Source organism: Lathyrus oleraceus, chromosome 2, assembly GCF_024323335.1.
Source record: "Lathyrus oleraceus cultivar Zhongwan6 chromosome 2, CAAS_Psat_ZW6_1.0, whole genome shotgun sequence".
NCBI classification, from domain to species: Eukaryota; Viridiplantae; Streptophyta; class Magnoliopsida; order Fabales; family Fabaceae; genus Lathyrus; species Lathyrus oleraceus.
Window position 1 is genome coordinate 489,345,047 of NC_066580.1, and position 18,921 is coordinate 489,363,967.

Genomic DNA, 18,921 nt, shown 5'->3' on the forward strand with positions numbered 1-18,921 from the left:
ATAGTAGATTTGAGTTGAATTTAGTCAAAATCATGACCCAACTCATACATGGTACACTGGTTTGTGTGGGGTAAAATAACCACCCACAACATTATTGAGTTGGATGAGATAAAAATCACAGATTTGTGGGTTTGGTAGTGGGTTACCCAATTTTTTTTTTTCATTTTTTTCTTCCTTATATAATTATAAAAAATTTGTCACATTTTTTCTTAATAAATAATTTAACATATTACCGTTATTTTTTAAAATATCAAATGTTTAAATGCACAATAAAGTTAATCATAAACATATTTATAAAAACCAAAGTTACATTACAGCAATACATAGAATTTATAAAATACTTACAACTTACAAGAATTAACATCAAAATAATCGAATTACTTACGACTTATAAAATACTTACAACCAAGATTAAAGACATCAAAGTCGTCAGTTATCAAATTATAAAAAATAGCTAAAAAATAGTCATTCAATAATCCATAAGTTTTGTGGGTTGTGTGGATTTACCCATAACCCAATTATTTTGAAGGATTTTTCATTTTTGAAATAGTATTCACCCAATGATCCGGCCCAACCCATTTTTTTGGTTGATTTGAGTGGATTTTATTGAGGTTGTTGGGTTTATCCAACCCATGTATACCCCTAAGATATATGATGCATTAAGAAATTCCCGATAATAATATCATATAGGCACGTCAATATAACCCATACCTGCGGGTACACACCCGAACCCGCCCAGAATATGACGGAAAAAATTCGTATTGACTGGGTTTGAGTTCAAGTTTGACTTTTTCTCGAATATAAAATATGGGGACGAGTCGGGTAATAGGGACACCAGTACCCACACCGAACCCGTACCGTTTATTTTATTATGTATTTTATATTTTAGTTTTGATAATTTATAATATTAAATATGTGGTTAATGTTTTGATATTTTGATTTGTATTTATCATTAAAATTGTTTGAAATGTATGTATGAATTTTTTTGAGATTTTTAAAATTTTATTATTTGTAATATAATTTTATTTTAAAAAAATAAATATTTTTATTATAAAAATTGATTTTATTAAATAGATGGTGGTGAGACGGGATACCCAAATCTAACCCGAACTTGTTTGGAATGAGTTTGTGTTTTAATTCGCTATTCCTGATGAGATTTAGACGGGAAAAGAATTATTTCGAGATTCAAATTTGAATTTAAGAAGATAAAAATCGTCTTCGACCCACTCCGTTCCGGTAAAAAAATAACTTCCTGACAAATAGAATTTCATGGACCCTATTAAATACAAAGCCCAGCAGCCCATGACGAAAGAGAAATAAGACAGAAAGGTTTAAGCCCACACGGATGTGAGTGGCAAAATAGCGTAGGTCGTAACCCTAAAATCCAACCCGTGAGATAAACTATCCTTTCATTTCATCATCTCGATCGAACTCGTGTCTCATTCATTTCATATAGTTTCTCTCTCATCTTCATCCCTGCTCACTTCTTCACTCCCGCGCTTAGATTTCACACCTTATTATGGCCGAAGAAGAAGTTATTGTGGCACCCGCTACAAGCCCCGTCCCCTCCGATGGTAAGCGCAAGTTCGAAGATCTGCACTCTGAACCTACCGAACAAAACCCTCTCGAATCTAGCACCGACGGCGGTGAAACCGACGCTGCAGTTGCCGACGAGGGTGAGAACAAGCGCCCTCGCCTTGACGACGATAATCAGAATGACATAGGTACTCCATTTATTCTCCAACTTGTGAAATGTTCGTAATTAGTTCATTTCTCATCCCGTAGAATCACAATAGTATATAATTAGGTTTCGATGAATATTCTACAATGATGCTTAGTGTGTTTTTTCTACATTTTATTGATATTATTGCCGCTGTTGAATTTGTCATTACTGCACTGGATATGCACTATCCTGCCGAATGTTGATACAATTTGCTTTAATTGTAATGATTTTTTATTGTTATTGATGTTATGTTTTTGGTGTTTGCAGCTAATACTAACGGACATCAAGAAGTGCAGGAAAATGCTGCAACTTTGGAGAATGCTTCTTTGGAGGCAGTTCAAGATGTATCCAAAGATAATACAGAAGAAAATGCCAAGGAACAAACTTCTAGTGAAATTGCTGAGGTTGCCGATGCCAAAGAGGTTCCTGTTGAGGATGCCAAAGAGGTTCCTGTTGAGGATTCCAAAGAGGTTCCTGTTGAGGATTCCAAAGAGGTTCCTGTTGAGGACTCCAAAGAGGTTCCTGTTGAGGACTCCAAAGTGGTTCCTATTGAGGTCTCCAAAGACGTTCCTGTTGAGGACTCTAAAGAGATTCCTGTTGAAGACTCTGAACAGGAAAAAGAAAAGGAGCCCTCTAAAGAAACTGAACAACCATCTAAGGAGTCTAATGAGGAAGATGCTTCTGGAGACAAACTACCCGATTCCAGTTCTATTGATCCCGTCTCACAAAACGAGGAGGTTCCTGATAATAAGGTGTTGATTATGAAGCTCAGTTTGGCCTTTTCTTTATCATAACGTTCTTATATTTCTTAATGCACATCTCACTGTAGATTTATAGAGACCAGAACGACATATTCCCACTCATTAGTATTTGTCCTGAAGTTTTACCCTTGCCTGTCTTTAATTTTTGCATTGCTTTCAGCAAAATGCTTCTTCTGGACAAAAGCAACCTATATCTGGGTCTGACACAACAACGAGAAGAATTGAAGTTCCTAGCAATAAGGTACATTTGTTCTAAAAGGTTTAGATGCATATTATTGGGCTCAGTCACATTGCATGTTTATTGTCAATCTTTTTCTATGTACAACCAAATTTGACAATGTTTCATGAAGAACTTGACGCACTTGAAGTATTTCCTCTTTGTAACGGTTTGTTTACTGATTGATTATATGTTGGATGCATGCCCATATGTTGTGACGGCTCCAATATGTTTTCAAATTGGACTCCTAATGTGCATTACCCCAATTGTTTTGGACTTTGCGTGTGTTTTTTACTAAGTTGAAATAATCAAGCTTGCCCGAGTTCAATGCATTCACCACAAAAATGCATGCCTTATGGACACCCTATTGTTTTTTTCTCAAATTCATATGGTCACTATTCGCCAAGTTTGGGGACTTTTTTTAACTTAGTAAGTACCATTAGCCAGGTTGCCAGGGAGTGTAGATGAGAAAGACAAATTTGCTGGAATTTGCTTTCTCTTTAATGGTAGCAGCTGCTTGGTAACCACGGATCAGCAAGATAGTCTACAGGAATGAGATAACTCATGGGTCCCTTATGATGGTTGAATGAATACACGTGACATGATTATGATTGATTACAGTGGAGAAGAATTTGGGGTTTAAAATCTACTCGGATGAGCTGGTCATGTGTGTAGAAGGCCTATTGAAGCCTTATTAAAGTTTGCGAATATTATAATGAATGAGCTTGGTGAATCAACCCCTTCCACTTCAAACCAGGTTCCAAGTCAAACTTGAGGCAAAAATCAGTTTACAATCAGACCCAACTGAAAACTAATCAAGATGTTTTTTTTTAGTTTTTCATTGGATGTATGGGGGCTCCTAACTGGAAAGCCAGAATACACTAGATCACATGGATGATAGTCTACTAGAGGTAGAGAGAGATAAAGGAAACACTAACAAACTAATTCATGAAAATCAAAGTTTATATTACCTTTAGACATGATTCACAATAGGAAATTGATTGTTTGATCAATGTTAATGACCTTACTAAGTGGAGAATGGTTTTGTGGTTGTTTCTCCAGCAGCTTAAAACCCTGTTTTGCAGGTCCTCTGTACAACAGTTTTAGTTGTGGGTTTTGTGCGCATATTTCTGACTTTATGTTATTAATAATGGATGATCGTTTTCCTTCTTTTCGCCACTGACCCTGGCTTTTCAAGGACTTCATTTTGAATAACTTTTTTTGTCCATAGTTATGCTTGCGATGAAGCCATTAAGTATTAATGATGAAGTTTTAGGCAGACATATTTGTTTTTTACATCCTCACTGAAAGCCGTGTTCTGTACAAATCTTAAATTTAATTTATGTGTTGGACTGGAAGCAATTTAACTACTTAGTTGCATTCCATTTATGTTCAGGTTGGTGTACTTATTGGCAAGTCAGGTGATACTATACGGTACCTGCAGTATAATTCAGGTGCAAAGATCCAGATTACAAGGGATGCTGAAGCTGATCCCCACTCTTCAACAAGGCCTGTGGAATTAATAGGAACTGTGGAAAGTATAGAGAAGGCCGAAAAGCTAATGAATGCTGTGATTGCTGAGGTTCGATACCATATTCAATCTCTGTGGCATCCTTCTCGTTCTTCTCTTGCTGTTATTATAGTATAGTTCTATTCTTATGTTGTTTTCCTTTTGAAATTCCACAGGCTGATGCTGGAGGTTCCCCTGCACTTGTTGCTAGAGGCCTCTCCCCTGCTCAGGCTATAGTGGGATCTGATCAAGTTCAGATTCAAGTTCCAAACGAGAAGGTGATAAACTGACAATATCTGTCTATTTATGTTTTAGATTATTTATGGAAGCTTTGAATCACAAAAAAATTATACAGGTAGGATTAATCATTGGGAAAGGTGGGGAAACAATTAAGAGCTTGCAGACCAAAACTGGGGCACGCATCCAGGTAGTTGTTATTGTTTACCTCACTCTTTTTTGGTATTAAACTGTTGATGCAGATGGTAAAATATGATAGTTGCATATTTTTATTTAAAAAGAAACGATGTTGATTTAGAATTGTTGGCATGTCAATGTGTAAATGGATATTTTTTTTGAAAACAATTGCTCATAACCCAATTAATTTGAAAATAATTATTCCAATGCTGTTGTCTTTTTCCTTAGGTAAATCAATTGTAGCTTTTCATGTAATGAACCTTGTGGTCCTTGTGTAAGCAAAATGTTTGGATAGCTATAGTGAGATTGAAATGCTTGGTTTGGGAAAGAATGGTTTGCCTAAATGAAATCAACTAATTCATGTGTATTATCTTAAACAATTAGTGTATTAGATTTGATAGTGGGAAGTTATCAAAGCTCTTAGGTGGTATTGCCTTGTTTAAATAACTTAGCTACACTGAAATTCGATAGTGGTGCTGTTATCTAAACTTTCTCTTTAGTGCTCATCAGATTCTTTTTACTGCTATTCACTTCCTATCATTTTCTGTCATGGTGGCACGAGCTCAAAATAGAATTCTTCAGAATGCTGACATTCTTACTAAACCACTATCCCCTTTTTGGTTTTTGTTGTTTATAGATAGTCTTGGTTGTTGAATCAAGTTTTATTGGATCAACCACCTTTAGTTTGAGGGGGAAATATTAGAGTATGCATGGTTAGATCATCTGGAAGAAGGTTTGGTTGTTGAATCAAGTTTGTTGGATCAACCACCTGCTTGAGGGGAAATATTATAATATTCATGGTTAAATTATCTGGAAGAAGGTTCTGCTTCTGTTAGTTAATTAGAATTGTTAGTAAGCCGTTACTGTATCACACTTCAATGGTACTGCTTAATAAAAATACTTCTCTACACTGTAATTTTATAGGGTAATAATATTCTCAACCTTGCAAAATCTAATCATTTTATTTGTTCTCCCTTTTACTTTCTATCAGACAAACCATGTGTTAGAAGTGTTCACATCCTTCACTGTTTTTCCATAGTGGTGTTAATATTCTAAACATTTTCATTGAATCTCACCATTTTGTATGTTCTCTTTTTCACTTTCTATCAGATATGCCATTTGTTAAAAATGCTTTTTGAATTAGTGCAATGTAGTTGTTTGTTGAGTGTTATCCTCTATTAGCAGAGTTTTGTGGGTTTCAAGCTCATGGAAGTATTGAATTTTGTAAGAGGGAGAAAGTTGGTTGATGTTTGTACAGTGTCATTCTTTTAGGCTTTCAAATTTTTATCCTGTTATTATGGATTTAGGTTATTGCCTCTGATGATGCTCTTTTAACTGTTTTAGTTGATTCCTCAACACCTTCCCGAAGGCGATGATTCTAAAGAAAGGACTGTCCAAGTTACTGGTGATAAGAGGCAAATTGAAATTGCTCAAGAAATGATAAAGGAAGTCTTGAGTCAGGTCTGTTTTGCTATACATATCTTGTGATGATAAAGTCTGCAATTAGATAGTTTAGATATTATTTGGGTATATTTCTGTTTACTTTTTTAACTACGTATTTCTGTTTATTTTTTTAACTACATATTTCTGTTTGCCACACTATTAATATCAATGCTAACCTTTTGCTTTTTGATATATTATTGATATTCCTTTTTCTATTGCAATTTTCTTGTTATATTTTCTTGACTTAAACTAGCCTTGATTACCTTGCATGCGTCCAGACCCATTTTTGTGCCAACTTATGCCTCCTTTCTACTGTAGACTGGGGTTTATATGTCATGCTGATTGGGGAGTGACCAGGGGTTATATAGCTTAAATTGGTTGCAATGTGCTGTCGTTCTTGATTAGTATCATGGTATTGGGTAAGTTTGAAGTAGTATATGGAAGCTTTTTCTATGTTTTGCCGCTGGTTGAAAGCATGTATGACCAGTTAAGATATTTCATCGGTGACTGATTTTGACATTGTTCCTGTAGTTATGAGTTCTATTTATCACTTCATTTGATTCCATCATGCAATGAAATAGTAGTTCTGAAGAATGATTGCTCGTAATAAGGATCCCTGTAAAAAAAGATCTATTTCCTATATTGTTGGCATGTTTAAAATAGATTGGACAAACCCTTTATATGTTTGCTATGTTTGCGTTAGTGTTGCTCTACAGTTGCATTTGCGAACATAATAGAAAACGTGATTGTGTGCGCTGGAGTGTCCATGTATTTGATGCCTGTTTAATTCATTTATGGAAATATTGTATCAATTGTTGCCATGCAAGTGAGATAGATCACATGAAACAGTGTTCATGAGTTTGGAATTTGAACAATAATCCATGCCAAGGTCAATTAAATCTTTTAGGAAGATCATATATGTAAACCAAGATGACAGTTACAATGATTTATTTTTCTTGAGGTGCCAATTTCGAATTGGTTGGCTTTAAAAATGCAGATTTGGCCATTGCCTTTTCCTCGGGGTCAGCATTGCTTTCTTGATGTCATAGACAGCATATTCACTTTCATGCTCTGAAGAGAGGTGGCAAGCATTAAAAACTCCGATAGCAGGATGTTTAATGGTTGGTAAGATTGCTTCAAGACTTAAAAATAATGATTCAGTAAGACTATATTGTGCTGGCCTTGGCGCTCAAACAGAGCAGCTGTATGATTTGTATGAAACCTTTTGGAAGAAATGAGTCATACCTGGTGAAGTCATGTCGTTTGATGATTTTAACTGTGTTGGAGTTCTATTCCTCTATCTAGTTCTGTAATTAAAAAAACCATAATAAATAATTCTTGTCATCTGGTCTGCTTTGATGTTGGGTAGATTTTAATGAAGGTAGCCATGTGATCCAAGACCAGTACAAGTATGTTGTGTTGATTTACCTGCTTTCTAACATATCTTTGAGACCTGATGATATTCTTGGTTGAAAAGACTACGATTGCCATATGATCAAGAAGCAGCACAAATATATTCATTTATCCGCTTTCTAACATATCTTTGACCTGATGATACTCTTGGTTGCAGAGACTAACATATATTAGACGGGTGTTAAGTTAATGTTTTACGTGCAACATATAAAAGAAAGATAATATTTCAATCCACCCCTCTATTAGCTACTGGAAGTATCCTTCTGGTAGTGTATTTTGGGGGCCTCTAAGAATATACAGTGGGGAATTGAAAAATTATCTAAAAGAAGCTCGCTGGATCATCTTGGTTAAATTAAAATTTGATTTGAGTGTTGTATACTCAAATGTGCTTTTGTGGATCTTTCTAAGAGAGTGAAGACTATCTTGCTTAATCCTCTGTATTCGTTTGCTATGCATTTTCATTCCCTTCTGGAATATGGTGATTATAGGCAACTTTGACACGATCTGTACTCTGAGTGATCACTGCTGTATCAACCTGGTTCAGTTACCACTTTATTCTGTCTTTGAATAAATATATCTAGAATATGTTGGTATGTTGAAAGCAGCAGAAGTATATCAAGCTGTCACCTCTTGTAAGATTCACCATATTTGTCTAGTTATTGTGAAATTGATTGATTGAAACTTAGCTTATAGTCATTCTTAGTTTTGTTTTTGCATTGTCGGCCTTTTTTCACTTTCCTGTATTTGATAAGGTGATGTATTTTTTGTGATATTATCGAACATTTTTTTTTGCATAGCTGTTCAGTCCATCATCTACCGTAGCTAGGTTTTAGATATGACATGCCACACATTATCTTGACAGCTTGGTGCTTGTTATTTTGCCACTTGACATTCAGTAGAAACTTTGATTACACAGTCTTAACATGCCACATTTGTAATGTTGTATACTGAAATTGTCCTGAGAAAACTGTATACCTTGTTTTTCGAAGAGTGTGTCTTTCAACCAGATTTATATCGTTGCAATTGAAAATGTGCGCTCATACAAATATTTTCTCTTGGCTATCATGGCAACCAGATTTTAATATTTAATTGGATCGCCATAGCTGCATCTTTGCTATTTCTGCTTAGCAACTTACACTGTTATGATTTTGGGTATTATTATTATTTTTCTATTTACTTACTTTTGTATGCTGTGCTTGTATAGTCTATTAGGTTATTATTATTATTATTTCCTATTTACTTACCTTTGTATACTGTTCTTGTATATCAGGTTATTATTATTTTTTCCTATTTACTTACTTTTGTATGCTGTGCTTGTATAGCCTATCAGGTCATCATCAACAGGTGGTTTTGGCCAGCAGGCTTACCGGCCACCTCGAGGATCTGGTGGTCCACCCCAATGGGGTCAGCGAGGCTCACATTATGGCCACCCGCAATCATATGACTATCAACACCGCGGGCCATATCCTTCTCACAATCAATCATATGCTCATACTCCATATGGGAATTATCCTCAACACATGGCTCCAAGGAGCAGTTATGGTTCTGGTTGGGAGCAAAGGCCTCACCAGAGTTTGCAGGGGCCACCCTCACATAATGGTGGTTATGATTATTATGGCGGACAAGGGGGTCATTCATCTGAGGCTCCATCATCTGCCCAGCATCCCAGTTCAGTCCCCCATCATGGTGCTGGACCTTCTCCTTTACCCTCCATGGGCCCATCCCCTGCTCAGGTGAATTACAATTATGGACAGCCCCAAGGCCAGGATTATGGGCATCAGACACCTTATCAGCAGGCAGGTCATCCTCAACAAGGTTATGGACAAGGTTATGAAGAATCGAAGTATGAAAATCGTGCCCCAGCACAATATCCTTATGGAGGACATCCAAATTCTCAGCCAACCTATCCTCAAGCCAGTGCTCAAGCGAATTATGCACCTCAACAGCAGTATGGTAAGCCACCATTGTATGGCATGCCACCTTCACAAGGACAACATCCACAGTCCTATGGCCACCCTAGAGCCGCTCAACCGGGTGAAATTCAGTATCAGGGTTCTACTCCAGCACAATCATATGGGACAGTGCAACAACCATATCCTTATGCATCATCTACGCCAGCACAAGCAGCATATCCCACATATGGGTCTGCCCCTGCTGCAGATGGTTACAGTCACTCTCAATCTGCTCCCGGACAAGCTTATACCCAGCCAGGAGGACAGCCCAGTTATGGGCAGCCAGGTGCTCAGCCCACAGCTAGTTATTCTCAAGTTGGTCCTACTGGTTATGGATCATACCCATCTCAGCAGACTTACCCTGAACAACCTGCCTCTAACAATGCAGTCTATGGTTATCAAGCGCCCCAAGATCCTACTTACAGCAGCGGAGCTGCACAAGCATATAGTGCAGCACCAACCGCGCAGCCAGGTTATGTTCAACCCACACAAACTCAAGCTGGTTACGACCAATCTAACCCACAACCAGCAGTTTATGCAGCTGTACCAGCAGCAGGAACTGCTCCAGCTGCATATGGCAAGACAGTATCGCCTCAGCCTGCTTATCCCCAATATGACTCCACCCAAGTTTATGGTGCTCCTCGATGAAAATTGTATTTTTTGGTATCGATGGCGTTATGTTAGTATTAGCATGTTCTAGAGCATTGTCCTTTCTTAGTGTAACCTCCTCATTTTCTTGTAATTTGTACTGCTTTGAATTGTGAACTTGAAATTAAAATTTTTCTTGATGAAAAAATGATGCGGTTTCTAGAGCTTATCATATAGAATCATATAGAAAACCGTAGTCTTTTGTTTTAACAAAAGCCTTAAAAAAAAGACACTTGTAACGTATGCTGTGGAATTTCATATTCTCATCTGGAAATATTATGTAGTCTTGCAATGTTGTAACTTTACCATAATCTTTTGTATCACAGCATGGTTCAACTTACTTTCTAATTTTTATCAATTGCCTTCTGCCATGTATTTTTTGGTAAAAAAAGCAGCCGATAATTTGTAAAAGTTAGTTTTTAGCGGGTGGACCTATAGTTGATGGCTTTTAAGCTAGTTGATAGTGAATAGACTAGTTGATTGGATTTGATAAAATCTAATAAACTTGGCGATGATAGAGCATATGGATACTTGACTCAGAGCGATGACGAAGTAGCTTAGCAGCAATAACAAGTAAAACATTATTTTAAAAATAAATAAACCATAAAATAAATAAACCATAAACAACATAATCAAAAGGAAAGTACACATCATCCAGCTAATTTATTTTTCTGTATAAAAAAAAGCAAGCATCTCAATACTGAGTTAATTGTGAATAATAAATTGACAAGATCTTTATGAAAAGTATTTTAAAGTTTCACTTTGAGAAATCAAGTTGCAAAGAAGATAAGCCAGTGGTGCCAGGGTTCCGAAGCTGGTCAAGTTGTTTATGGCCGCGGCGTAGTAAATACTCAATGTATTGAAAATTCTTCCGATCCACTTCCTTGGAATTGCGCCGAAACTCTTGACATACTACGGATTCTATCTTGCAGCGTTCCTCCTCAGATTTGGAACGTGCTGCACGTAGAAATCCTCTGTATAAGCTAAGTACTTGTTTTTGCATTCCAGAAAGCTTTTGGCCTCTGGTTCCTCTCATTTCATATTCTTCTTCTTTTCTCTGCGACAAGATACACTCCATAGATTGCTCAACATTATGAATTGGATTTTTCATCACAAAGCAGAAAATACACTAAGAATTGAAAAATAATGTGAAATTATAGAAAGAAATTTTTAGTTTACCTCAATCGATTAGGATCGAAATTCAAGGGAAGATGACTTGTGGCAGATTTGCTACGTGGTTAGCTTTGTGTTCTGGAAAAAGAGATGAGAAGAGAGTTTGAAATGGGCTCAGAAATATTTCAGTTGGGCTTAATAAGTCTGGGCTTTGAAATGGAAACTGCATAATCTTGGAGGAACTTCTTAATGCACCCAACGTATTAATAGGGCACTAATAGGGCACCACGTGAAAATAAAAAAATGCCTCTAATTTTTAGAGATGTATCTCAAGACGCATCCAAGATAAGTAGAATTTTAACTTAACGTGAAAACATTCCGAAAATGCATTTTCAAACTCCCGTAACTTCTAAAAATTCATATATCATTATTTGAAAATATAATTCTAAATGGCATAACTATATAATTTTATTATTATTACTTATATCATAATTGAGGAAAGTTTGTTTCGTTTAGTAGGCGTACACTCCACTCCACAATTCTTGATATTGTAGATATTTTTAAAGTGAATGAGAAAAACGGACTGATAGAATTTTTATTTATTTGATTGAAAAGCTTGTTAATTTCATCCACAAATCTAAAGCAAGGAATCAACTCTTCTGATTTGTTGAATTAAATCTAAGATGAACAACTCAATAAAGTGCTGGTTATAACAGTTCTTTATTAACAATTCCTCTGTACAATATTTGGCATTACATTGCTTGTTTTGGACTATAAAGGACATGTTAATGCTATAGAGCTTCTGTTATAGCATGCTTCATGAAAGCTTCTGCTATAGAACATTAAGGGCTAAGATTCCAGACAACCTTACCATAACTTATCTGTCATCGTATCTCTCTCTTTCTATCGATTTATTTGCAGCAATTGGTTTGAAAGTCCTTTGTTTCCCAATTGCATTTCCTTGGTACTCAAAAGCTTCCCGAATAAATTTCTTTTTCCTGATCCTCTTCATCTTCATCACCTGACGAGGGTCGGCTGTTTTTAGTTTTTCCAACCTCTCTTTCCTTCCATCGACATCAGCTTGCATGACTTTACTTCTCTTATCATCAGGCAATAAAGCCAATCTAGAAAATTTCTTGGGACTCACAACTTTTAGTTTCTCAGTAATTTCGTGGAACGCGGGAACAAGGCCGCGCCTTATAAAGCATCCGTTGATAAGTTGCATTGAATTTAATTCAGGGAGATTCGGTGAATCTTTTAACTCGAGATCCATGCAAAACGAGGAGTCTTTTAGCCACATTCGGAGAGAGTGAGCCTTGGCTACAAGAACACCGTGCCGTGTCTTACAAGGAAGAAAAGGCGATCCCATTTCCCAAAGGCACGCCTTTAACGTGCTATCGAGCGATACCATGTTATATTCTGCTGTTCCTGTTATAAGTACAACTGATTTTGGTGACTCTGGATAGCCCTCCAATGAGGCATCCTGCCATGACATTGAAGTCCAAATGTTAAGGTCGAATTTAGATAAGTTTAGACGAATTAAAATGATGCAAAATCTCAAAATCTTACAAGTATTATCACCATGAAAATAACAACATATTTTTGAACACCTTCGAATTTAGAAGCCAAAAACCATAGACAATTTTGAAAGCAATTTAGGAGGGAAAGGGAATTTACCTGCATATGGTCAAGCCATAATGTAAGACCGACAAGAGCTGAGCCGGCAGATAGCTTTCTAAAATCAGCCCCCCAGTCCTTCTCAGCAACTCTGCCATTGATAAAGATACACACAATCAGTAACCAAACAGAGAAAGTAACATTTCCGGAAAAAAAAACGTCATTTTCTATATGCTTACCTGAATATATCACGGCGATAAATGTTTTTCTTGATTGCTAATTGGAAAACCCATGATGCAGTGGCTCGGAGTTCAAATGCCCACAAGAGATCCACCAAAGCGTTGACAAAGTTAAAAGCTGCATTATCTTCCACATGTTCTAGTCTATCCAGACATTGGTCAACCTCAGAAACTAACGACTCGGATTTTTCTCTTAGAAGCCTATATAACATTGGTATAATGAATTAACTAGAGAAATATGAAAAGCAAATCTTCCTCTCAAAAACTTCAAAAAAAAGAAAACTAACCGATACCTGATTGGAAGATCAAATCCAACACCTTGGAGTGCATTTAAAAGATTAATGGCATCATTTGCTTCCTCAGACAAGCTTGCAGCTCTGATAAAGCACGTCCATATTCGATGATCTGGTTCTATGGCTGCTTCCTTCATCTCTGCAAGCTTTTCAAGTCCAGCTTTCACATCTCCTTTTTTGAGATATGCATCAATAACAGAGCTATAAGGCAAGGTATCCATAACTGCTCCCATTGTTCTCAAGCTTTTAAGGACTCTGTCAGCTTCTTCAGGCTGCCCAGATTTACCGTAAGAAACCATTAGCATATGCATGGTTGCAGTAGTGGGTTCTATCCCTGCCTCTTTCATCATGGCTACCAAATTTTCAGCTTTCTGATGATCCCCAGAAGTTCTGTACATTTTCATCATTAAATGGTAAAAGGAGCGGTCCAGTTTATAACCATTAGATCTAAGTTCTTCAAAAATTTCCTCGGCCTGATCATACAGTTCCTGCTTACTGAATGCTGCAATCATGCTTCTGTACGTGTCTCGTTTAGGTTCCAAATCAAGACTTTTCATTTTATGCATCAACGACAAACCTTCTTCTGGTCTATGGTCTCGGCAGTACATTGTTATTAACGTATTATAAGTTTCCTCGTCTGGTGTAAGACCAGCATCTTGCATCCTCTGGTAAACATCACCCATGTGTTTGAATTCTTCAATACTTGAATATAACTTCAGTACAGAATTAAAAATTTGAAGATCGGGCTTAAATCCCGCCTCTTCCATCTCATTCAACATCACTTTTACATCCCTTACTCTTTTGAATCTGCCCAGTAAACCAATCATAACTCTGTAAAGATGCATGGTAGGAAAATAACCAGCAGCTTTCATTCCGTTGTATACTTTCTGCACCTCAAATAAGTTTCCTGCTTGAGCAAATGCTTCAAGCATCAAAAGAATAGAGCTTTTACTTATCTTGAAGTCCATGTCTTGCAACTCCTGAATTACAACATAAAGCTCATTCAGTCTTCCATCAACAATTAAAGCTTGTAAGAGACCATTTACGGATTCTACGGTCGGGGAAGGGCCGTCTTTCATCATTGTATTAAAAATAGCTCTTGCTCGTTCGTAGCAACCGCTGAACGCATAAGCATGTATTAAAGCATTCCAGACATTTCTGTCAATTTTTGAATATTTTTGTCTAAGATTCTCCACTATACTTTCTGCATTTTCCCACATCTTTAACTTTCCGTATGTTTCAACGATATCAATTATATGAACGGTTAAATTATCCAGTATAATGTCGTTTTTCTCTGCATGATACAACAAATTGTGCGCTGTCTCCGGGAAGCCGATTCTGCAGTATACAGACACCATACTCAGGTACAGGCATTCAGATGGCTCAACACCATTGAATCTCATGTCAGAGAAAAGCTGAGAAGCTATCTCAAATTGTTCACTCTTCAGGCATTCCTGAATAAGGGATTCATACATCGTACAACTCGTAAATGTACCAAGTCCTCCTCTATTTCTGTATTCCTCCAAGGCAGCATCTAGCTTTCCAGCTTTGCAAAGTATAATGATGAGTGCTTCTGTGATCATTTGAATGTCGCCAGGAGCATGTTCTCTAAAGAATTCAAGAAGTTCGCATGCTTCTGAATATCTAGCAGATGAGCTATATGAGCTCATAATGGATAAGAAAATCTCACGATCCAATTCATAGCCATTGCGGATGGCAACTTTCAACATTTTAGCACCATGATCGTAACATCCCGCCGTAACAAGAACCGATGAAATATCATGTGGGTTCATACCGCTCAGCTCTTCCATATCTCGAACAATTCTTTCAACAACACCTCCCATGTTTTCCCTCACAAGTGCCGGTAACATGACCTCATAAATACCATTATCCAGTGTGAAGCCTTCCTGAATCATTTCCTGATACAACACCATAGCCTTTTTTATCTCGTTGAATCTCAAAAAGAAATCCAACATAACCGAGTATGCTAGATGATCAGCTTTGATATTTGACTCACGCATGCGATTAAATGTTTCTTCGGCCTCTGCTCGCCTCCCAACCTTTGCATAAGCACAAATTAAAGCACTATATGTGTGCAAAGTGGGCTTAACACCTGCATCCAACATTTCTGACATCACTTTTGCAGCTTCCTCAATCTTACTTGCTTTCCCAAGCAAATCGATCAAAACAGTATATGTAACCGCATCGGGATTTCTTTTAGATAACTTCATGTCTCTGTAAAGCTTCAATGCCTCATCGTGCCGGCCCTGCTTCCCATACATGTGTATAATAGTGTTGTATGTCATTTCATCCTTGCCAAACCCCATTTTCACCATTTGGTTACAAATATCCGTTACCTTTTTCGTATTTCCTTCTTTCGAAAAAGCATATAACAAAGAGTTATATGTTACTGCATCAGGCGAAAATCCCTTAGACTTCAATTCTTCAAAAAGATGCTCAGCTTTCAAAGCAAATCCGCATCTACCATAAACCGAAATCATAGCATTATAAGTCCAAAGATCCGGTTGGCAACGGTTAGTCTCCATGTCACTAAAAACAACAATTGCTTCCTTCAAATTAGCCTCTCTAGAACAAGCACTTATAAGCGTATTATAAGTTATTATATCTGGTCTAAGACCAAACTTACCTACTTCATCCAAAAGCTGAATAGCTAAACCAGACACAATAGCACAAGACTTCACCTTTGCATTAATCAAAGTATTGAAACTAACAATATCAGGCTCACACTCTCTTTCACGCATTAAATCAAATATCTCCTTTACCTTATCATAATTACCATTCCTTGCATAAACACCCATCATTGCATTATACACCTGGACAGTATCTTCTATAACTGACTCAGCCTTTGTGAAAATTTCAACAGCAATTTCTTCTTGATTAGCCTTCCCAAGCACACCCAAAATAGTGGAAACCATCCTTCCATTAGGTGCATACCATTGCTGCATATTCAAACACTCGTAAAGCTCAAGCGCGCGGTGCCAACTAGTTTGACCAACCGATTTAACGACAAAGCAAAAATCAGCTGGTGTCATCATAACTCTGTGTTGTTCCAACACATCACCCACAAACTCATCAGACTTCAAACCCAAAATCCTATCAGTTAACATTTTCACTCTTTCCCTCCAATTCATCTCTTTTTCGAGAGCCAATTTGTTCATCCTTTTGAACTTCATCTTGCTTCTACTATCCCTCGTAATTTCACTTCTTTCTTTTTCTTCTTCTTCTTCATCATTCCGTTTGTGGGTTTCATTTGGGGTTTCCAAAGATTGAGTCTTTTTTACGGAAACATCATTTTGAGAGAAATGGGTCTCTGTGGAAGGGTACAAATCGGAGAGTTTGGAGTTGGGCCATCTAATTGAAGGTGATGCTCTGCTATAGTTGAATTTAACAACCGTGACAGTTTTATTGTCATTGTTATTGGGATTATTGTTGAGTTGTTGTGGAGAGGAAATTGAAGAGGAAACAATAATAGTGCGTCTGTTTGAAACAGAAAGTGAGAAGGGTATGGGTGTGGAGGATGTAAGAGTGAGTAATCCAGTGGAGGAGACAGAGAAATACATCACTGTGGTTTGGCTTTGGAGTATCCTCGTTCATGTTATGTTACCCTATCTGAGCATTTGAAAAAAAAAATTGTATGTTAAGGGTTCCAAATATTTAATGCAAATTAGCTACCACTCAAAAAATTCATCTATATTTTAGAGATACATTTTTGGAATAATATCACAGATGTATTTTTGAAATATTTTGACGTCTAAATCGTGTTAAAATCCATCTTCTTCTGCATTTCTGATATTTCTTAAAACCTTTTTAAAGTCTCTCAAATTTTCTTTCATCACCAAGTTCAAAATCAAGCAATCAAGGTCAAATGAACTTCAATCAACATCAGAAACATCATTCAACACTAACGCAAAGTGAAAATTTATAATTTTTTTATGTTTTGAATGATTTTTATGTAAATGAGTAGAACTTGATGATTAAATTAGAAAATGAGTAGAAATTAAATGATTTATAGTTTAAACATAGTGTAAAATATGATAGTCGGCTGAAAATGATATTTTTTTTGGTTTCCATGTCTGCATTGCCGCCATTGACGCGACTGTTGAGTTGTGGAAAATTCCGGAGATGCTTCTCTGGAATTTTTCAACGTTTTAGTTTTCCAGCAACCGAAGATTCATCTCTAGAGTTTTCTTATATTTTTTTTTTTGCTTTCTTGCTTATTGTGTTATATGCTTGCACTAATTGTCTGCTTTACTTTACCTTATAGGTATAATGGCTGATAGACACGATAAATTGAGGCACGGGAGAGATGCACGACACGCATCAGTGCGGCGGGAGAAAAGTCAACATGTTTCGAAGGCTCATGGTCCTCTTGCCATGCAAGCCATCTACTTATGAGGCTCATGCTTCTCCATCTTCTTCTTCCCGTAGAAGACAAGTTTCACCTACCGAAACATTACTCCCTCCATCCTCCCGCAGTCTCCAGGTTTCATCTATTCAGGCGCATGAGGTTGACGAGTTACCCGTGGTACCAAAAACACCACAACCACCTCCTACTACTGATGATACTGAGCCAATGCCACTTCCGAAGTGTGAGTCCGTTGCGAATGCTGAGCTAGAGGCATTTGGAAGAGGCCCTGTTAAGTTTTCACTACTGCATTTGTATCCAGACCATATGGTCAGACATATTTAGGACATAAAGGTAGCATTAGTTAGATTCATTCTTTTTAATTTATATTTATTTTTATTTACAAATTTGTGACATTGATTTTTATTTTTTCAGGACCATAATCCGCTGAAGTTTATTAACCACACGCGGGAGATTACTAGTCTGCCTCAGTCGAATGAGGATTGGTTTTAGGCTGCTTTGTCCTTATTTGACCTAAAGGACTTGTACATGATCGGTTATATTACGATCAACCACAAGATGCTTAATGCATTTGTGGAGAGATGACACTCGGAGACCTCGTCATTTTTTTTCATCTCCTGCTTGATGAGACGTCTATCACACTCGATGATGTGTTGTGTTTGCTACATCTTCCGATCAGGGGAAAACTTCTAGATCATGGGAGGATTACTAAAGACGAGGCATTAGAGATGATGGTTGACTATCTCTGGGTTGACCCGGGGGAGGCGAAATAGGAGTTTGATAAGACTAGGGGGGCTCATGCTAGATTTGAATACCTGAAAAAGGTATGTACACAGGACCTGTAAAGAGTACATCAGGCTACAGGTGATGACGAGTAGGTGGAGCTCCACAGAGTACATGCTATGAGAGCATACATGTTATATTTGGTTGGCACTATGATTTTTATGGACAAGAATGCCACTTATACAGATGTCATCTACCTACGGTACTTCCAGAATTTTGAGCGAATCCATGAGTATAGTTGGGGGGTCGCTTGTTTGATCTACTTGTACTTGAAGTTATCAAAGGGATCTAGGTTGAAGATGAAACATGTCATATGCGGCATCACACTACTAACGATAATATTTATTGGTCTTTTAATCTTTCTGTGTCATTTTCATTTCATCTTTACAACGTCATTACTTATGATTC

General features: G+C 37.1%; 2 protein-coding genes across 4 annotated transcripts; one reads left to right on the plus strand and one right to left on the minus strand.

Moving 5' to 3' along the window:
- The first annotated feature begins 1,353 nt into the window (after positions 1-1,353).
- On the plus strand, positions 1,354-10,250 carry LOC127120859 (uncharacterized). Of its 3 annotated transcripts, XM_051051438.1 has the most exons (9): positions 1,354-1,724; positions 1,991-2,145; positions 2,194-2,475; positions 2,645-2,725; positions 4,098-4,283; positions 4,388-4,489; positions 4,567-4,641; positions 5,970-6,086; positions 8,804-10,250. In XM_051051438.1, the coding sequence occupies exons 1-9, from the start codon at positions 1,520-1,522 to the stop codon at positions 10,079-10,081; spliced, it is 2,481 nt and encodes an 826-aa protein (XP_050907395.1). In that variant the 5' UTR covers positions 1,354-1,519; the 3' UTR covers positions 10,082-10,250. The 3 variants fall into 3 exon arrangements, with proteins under 3 accessions (XP_050907395.1, XP_050907393.1, XP_050907394.1); XM_051051436.1 differs by having other exon boundaries at positions 1,991-2,475; XM_051051437.1 differs by having other exon boundaries at positions 1,355-1,724; positions 1,991-2,475; positions 4,567-4,638.
- Positions 10,251-11,895: 1,645 nt separating this feature from the next.
- LOC127120860 (pentatricopeptide repeat-containing protein At3g18110, chloroplastic) lies at positions 11,896-17,001 on the minus strand. Its single transcript, XM_051051439.1, has 4 exons — positions 13,344-17,001; positions 13,051-13,251; positions 12,872-12,962; positions 11,896-12,677 (listed from the first exon to the last, which is right to left on the minus strand). The coding sequence occupies exons 1-4, from the start codon at positions 16,922-16,924 to the stop codon at positions 12,072-12,074; spliced, it is 4,479 nt and encodes a 1,492-aa protein (XP_050907396.1). The 5' UTR covers positions 16,925-17,001; the 3' UTR covers positions 11,896-12,071.
- Between the last annotated feature and the right edge of the window lie 1,920 nt (positions 17,002-18,921).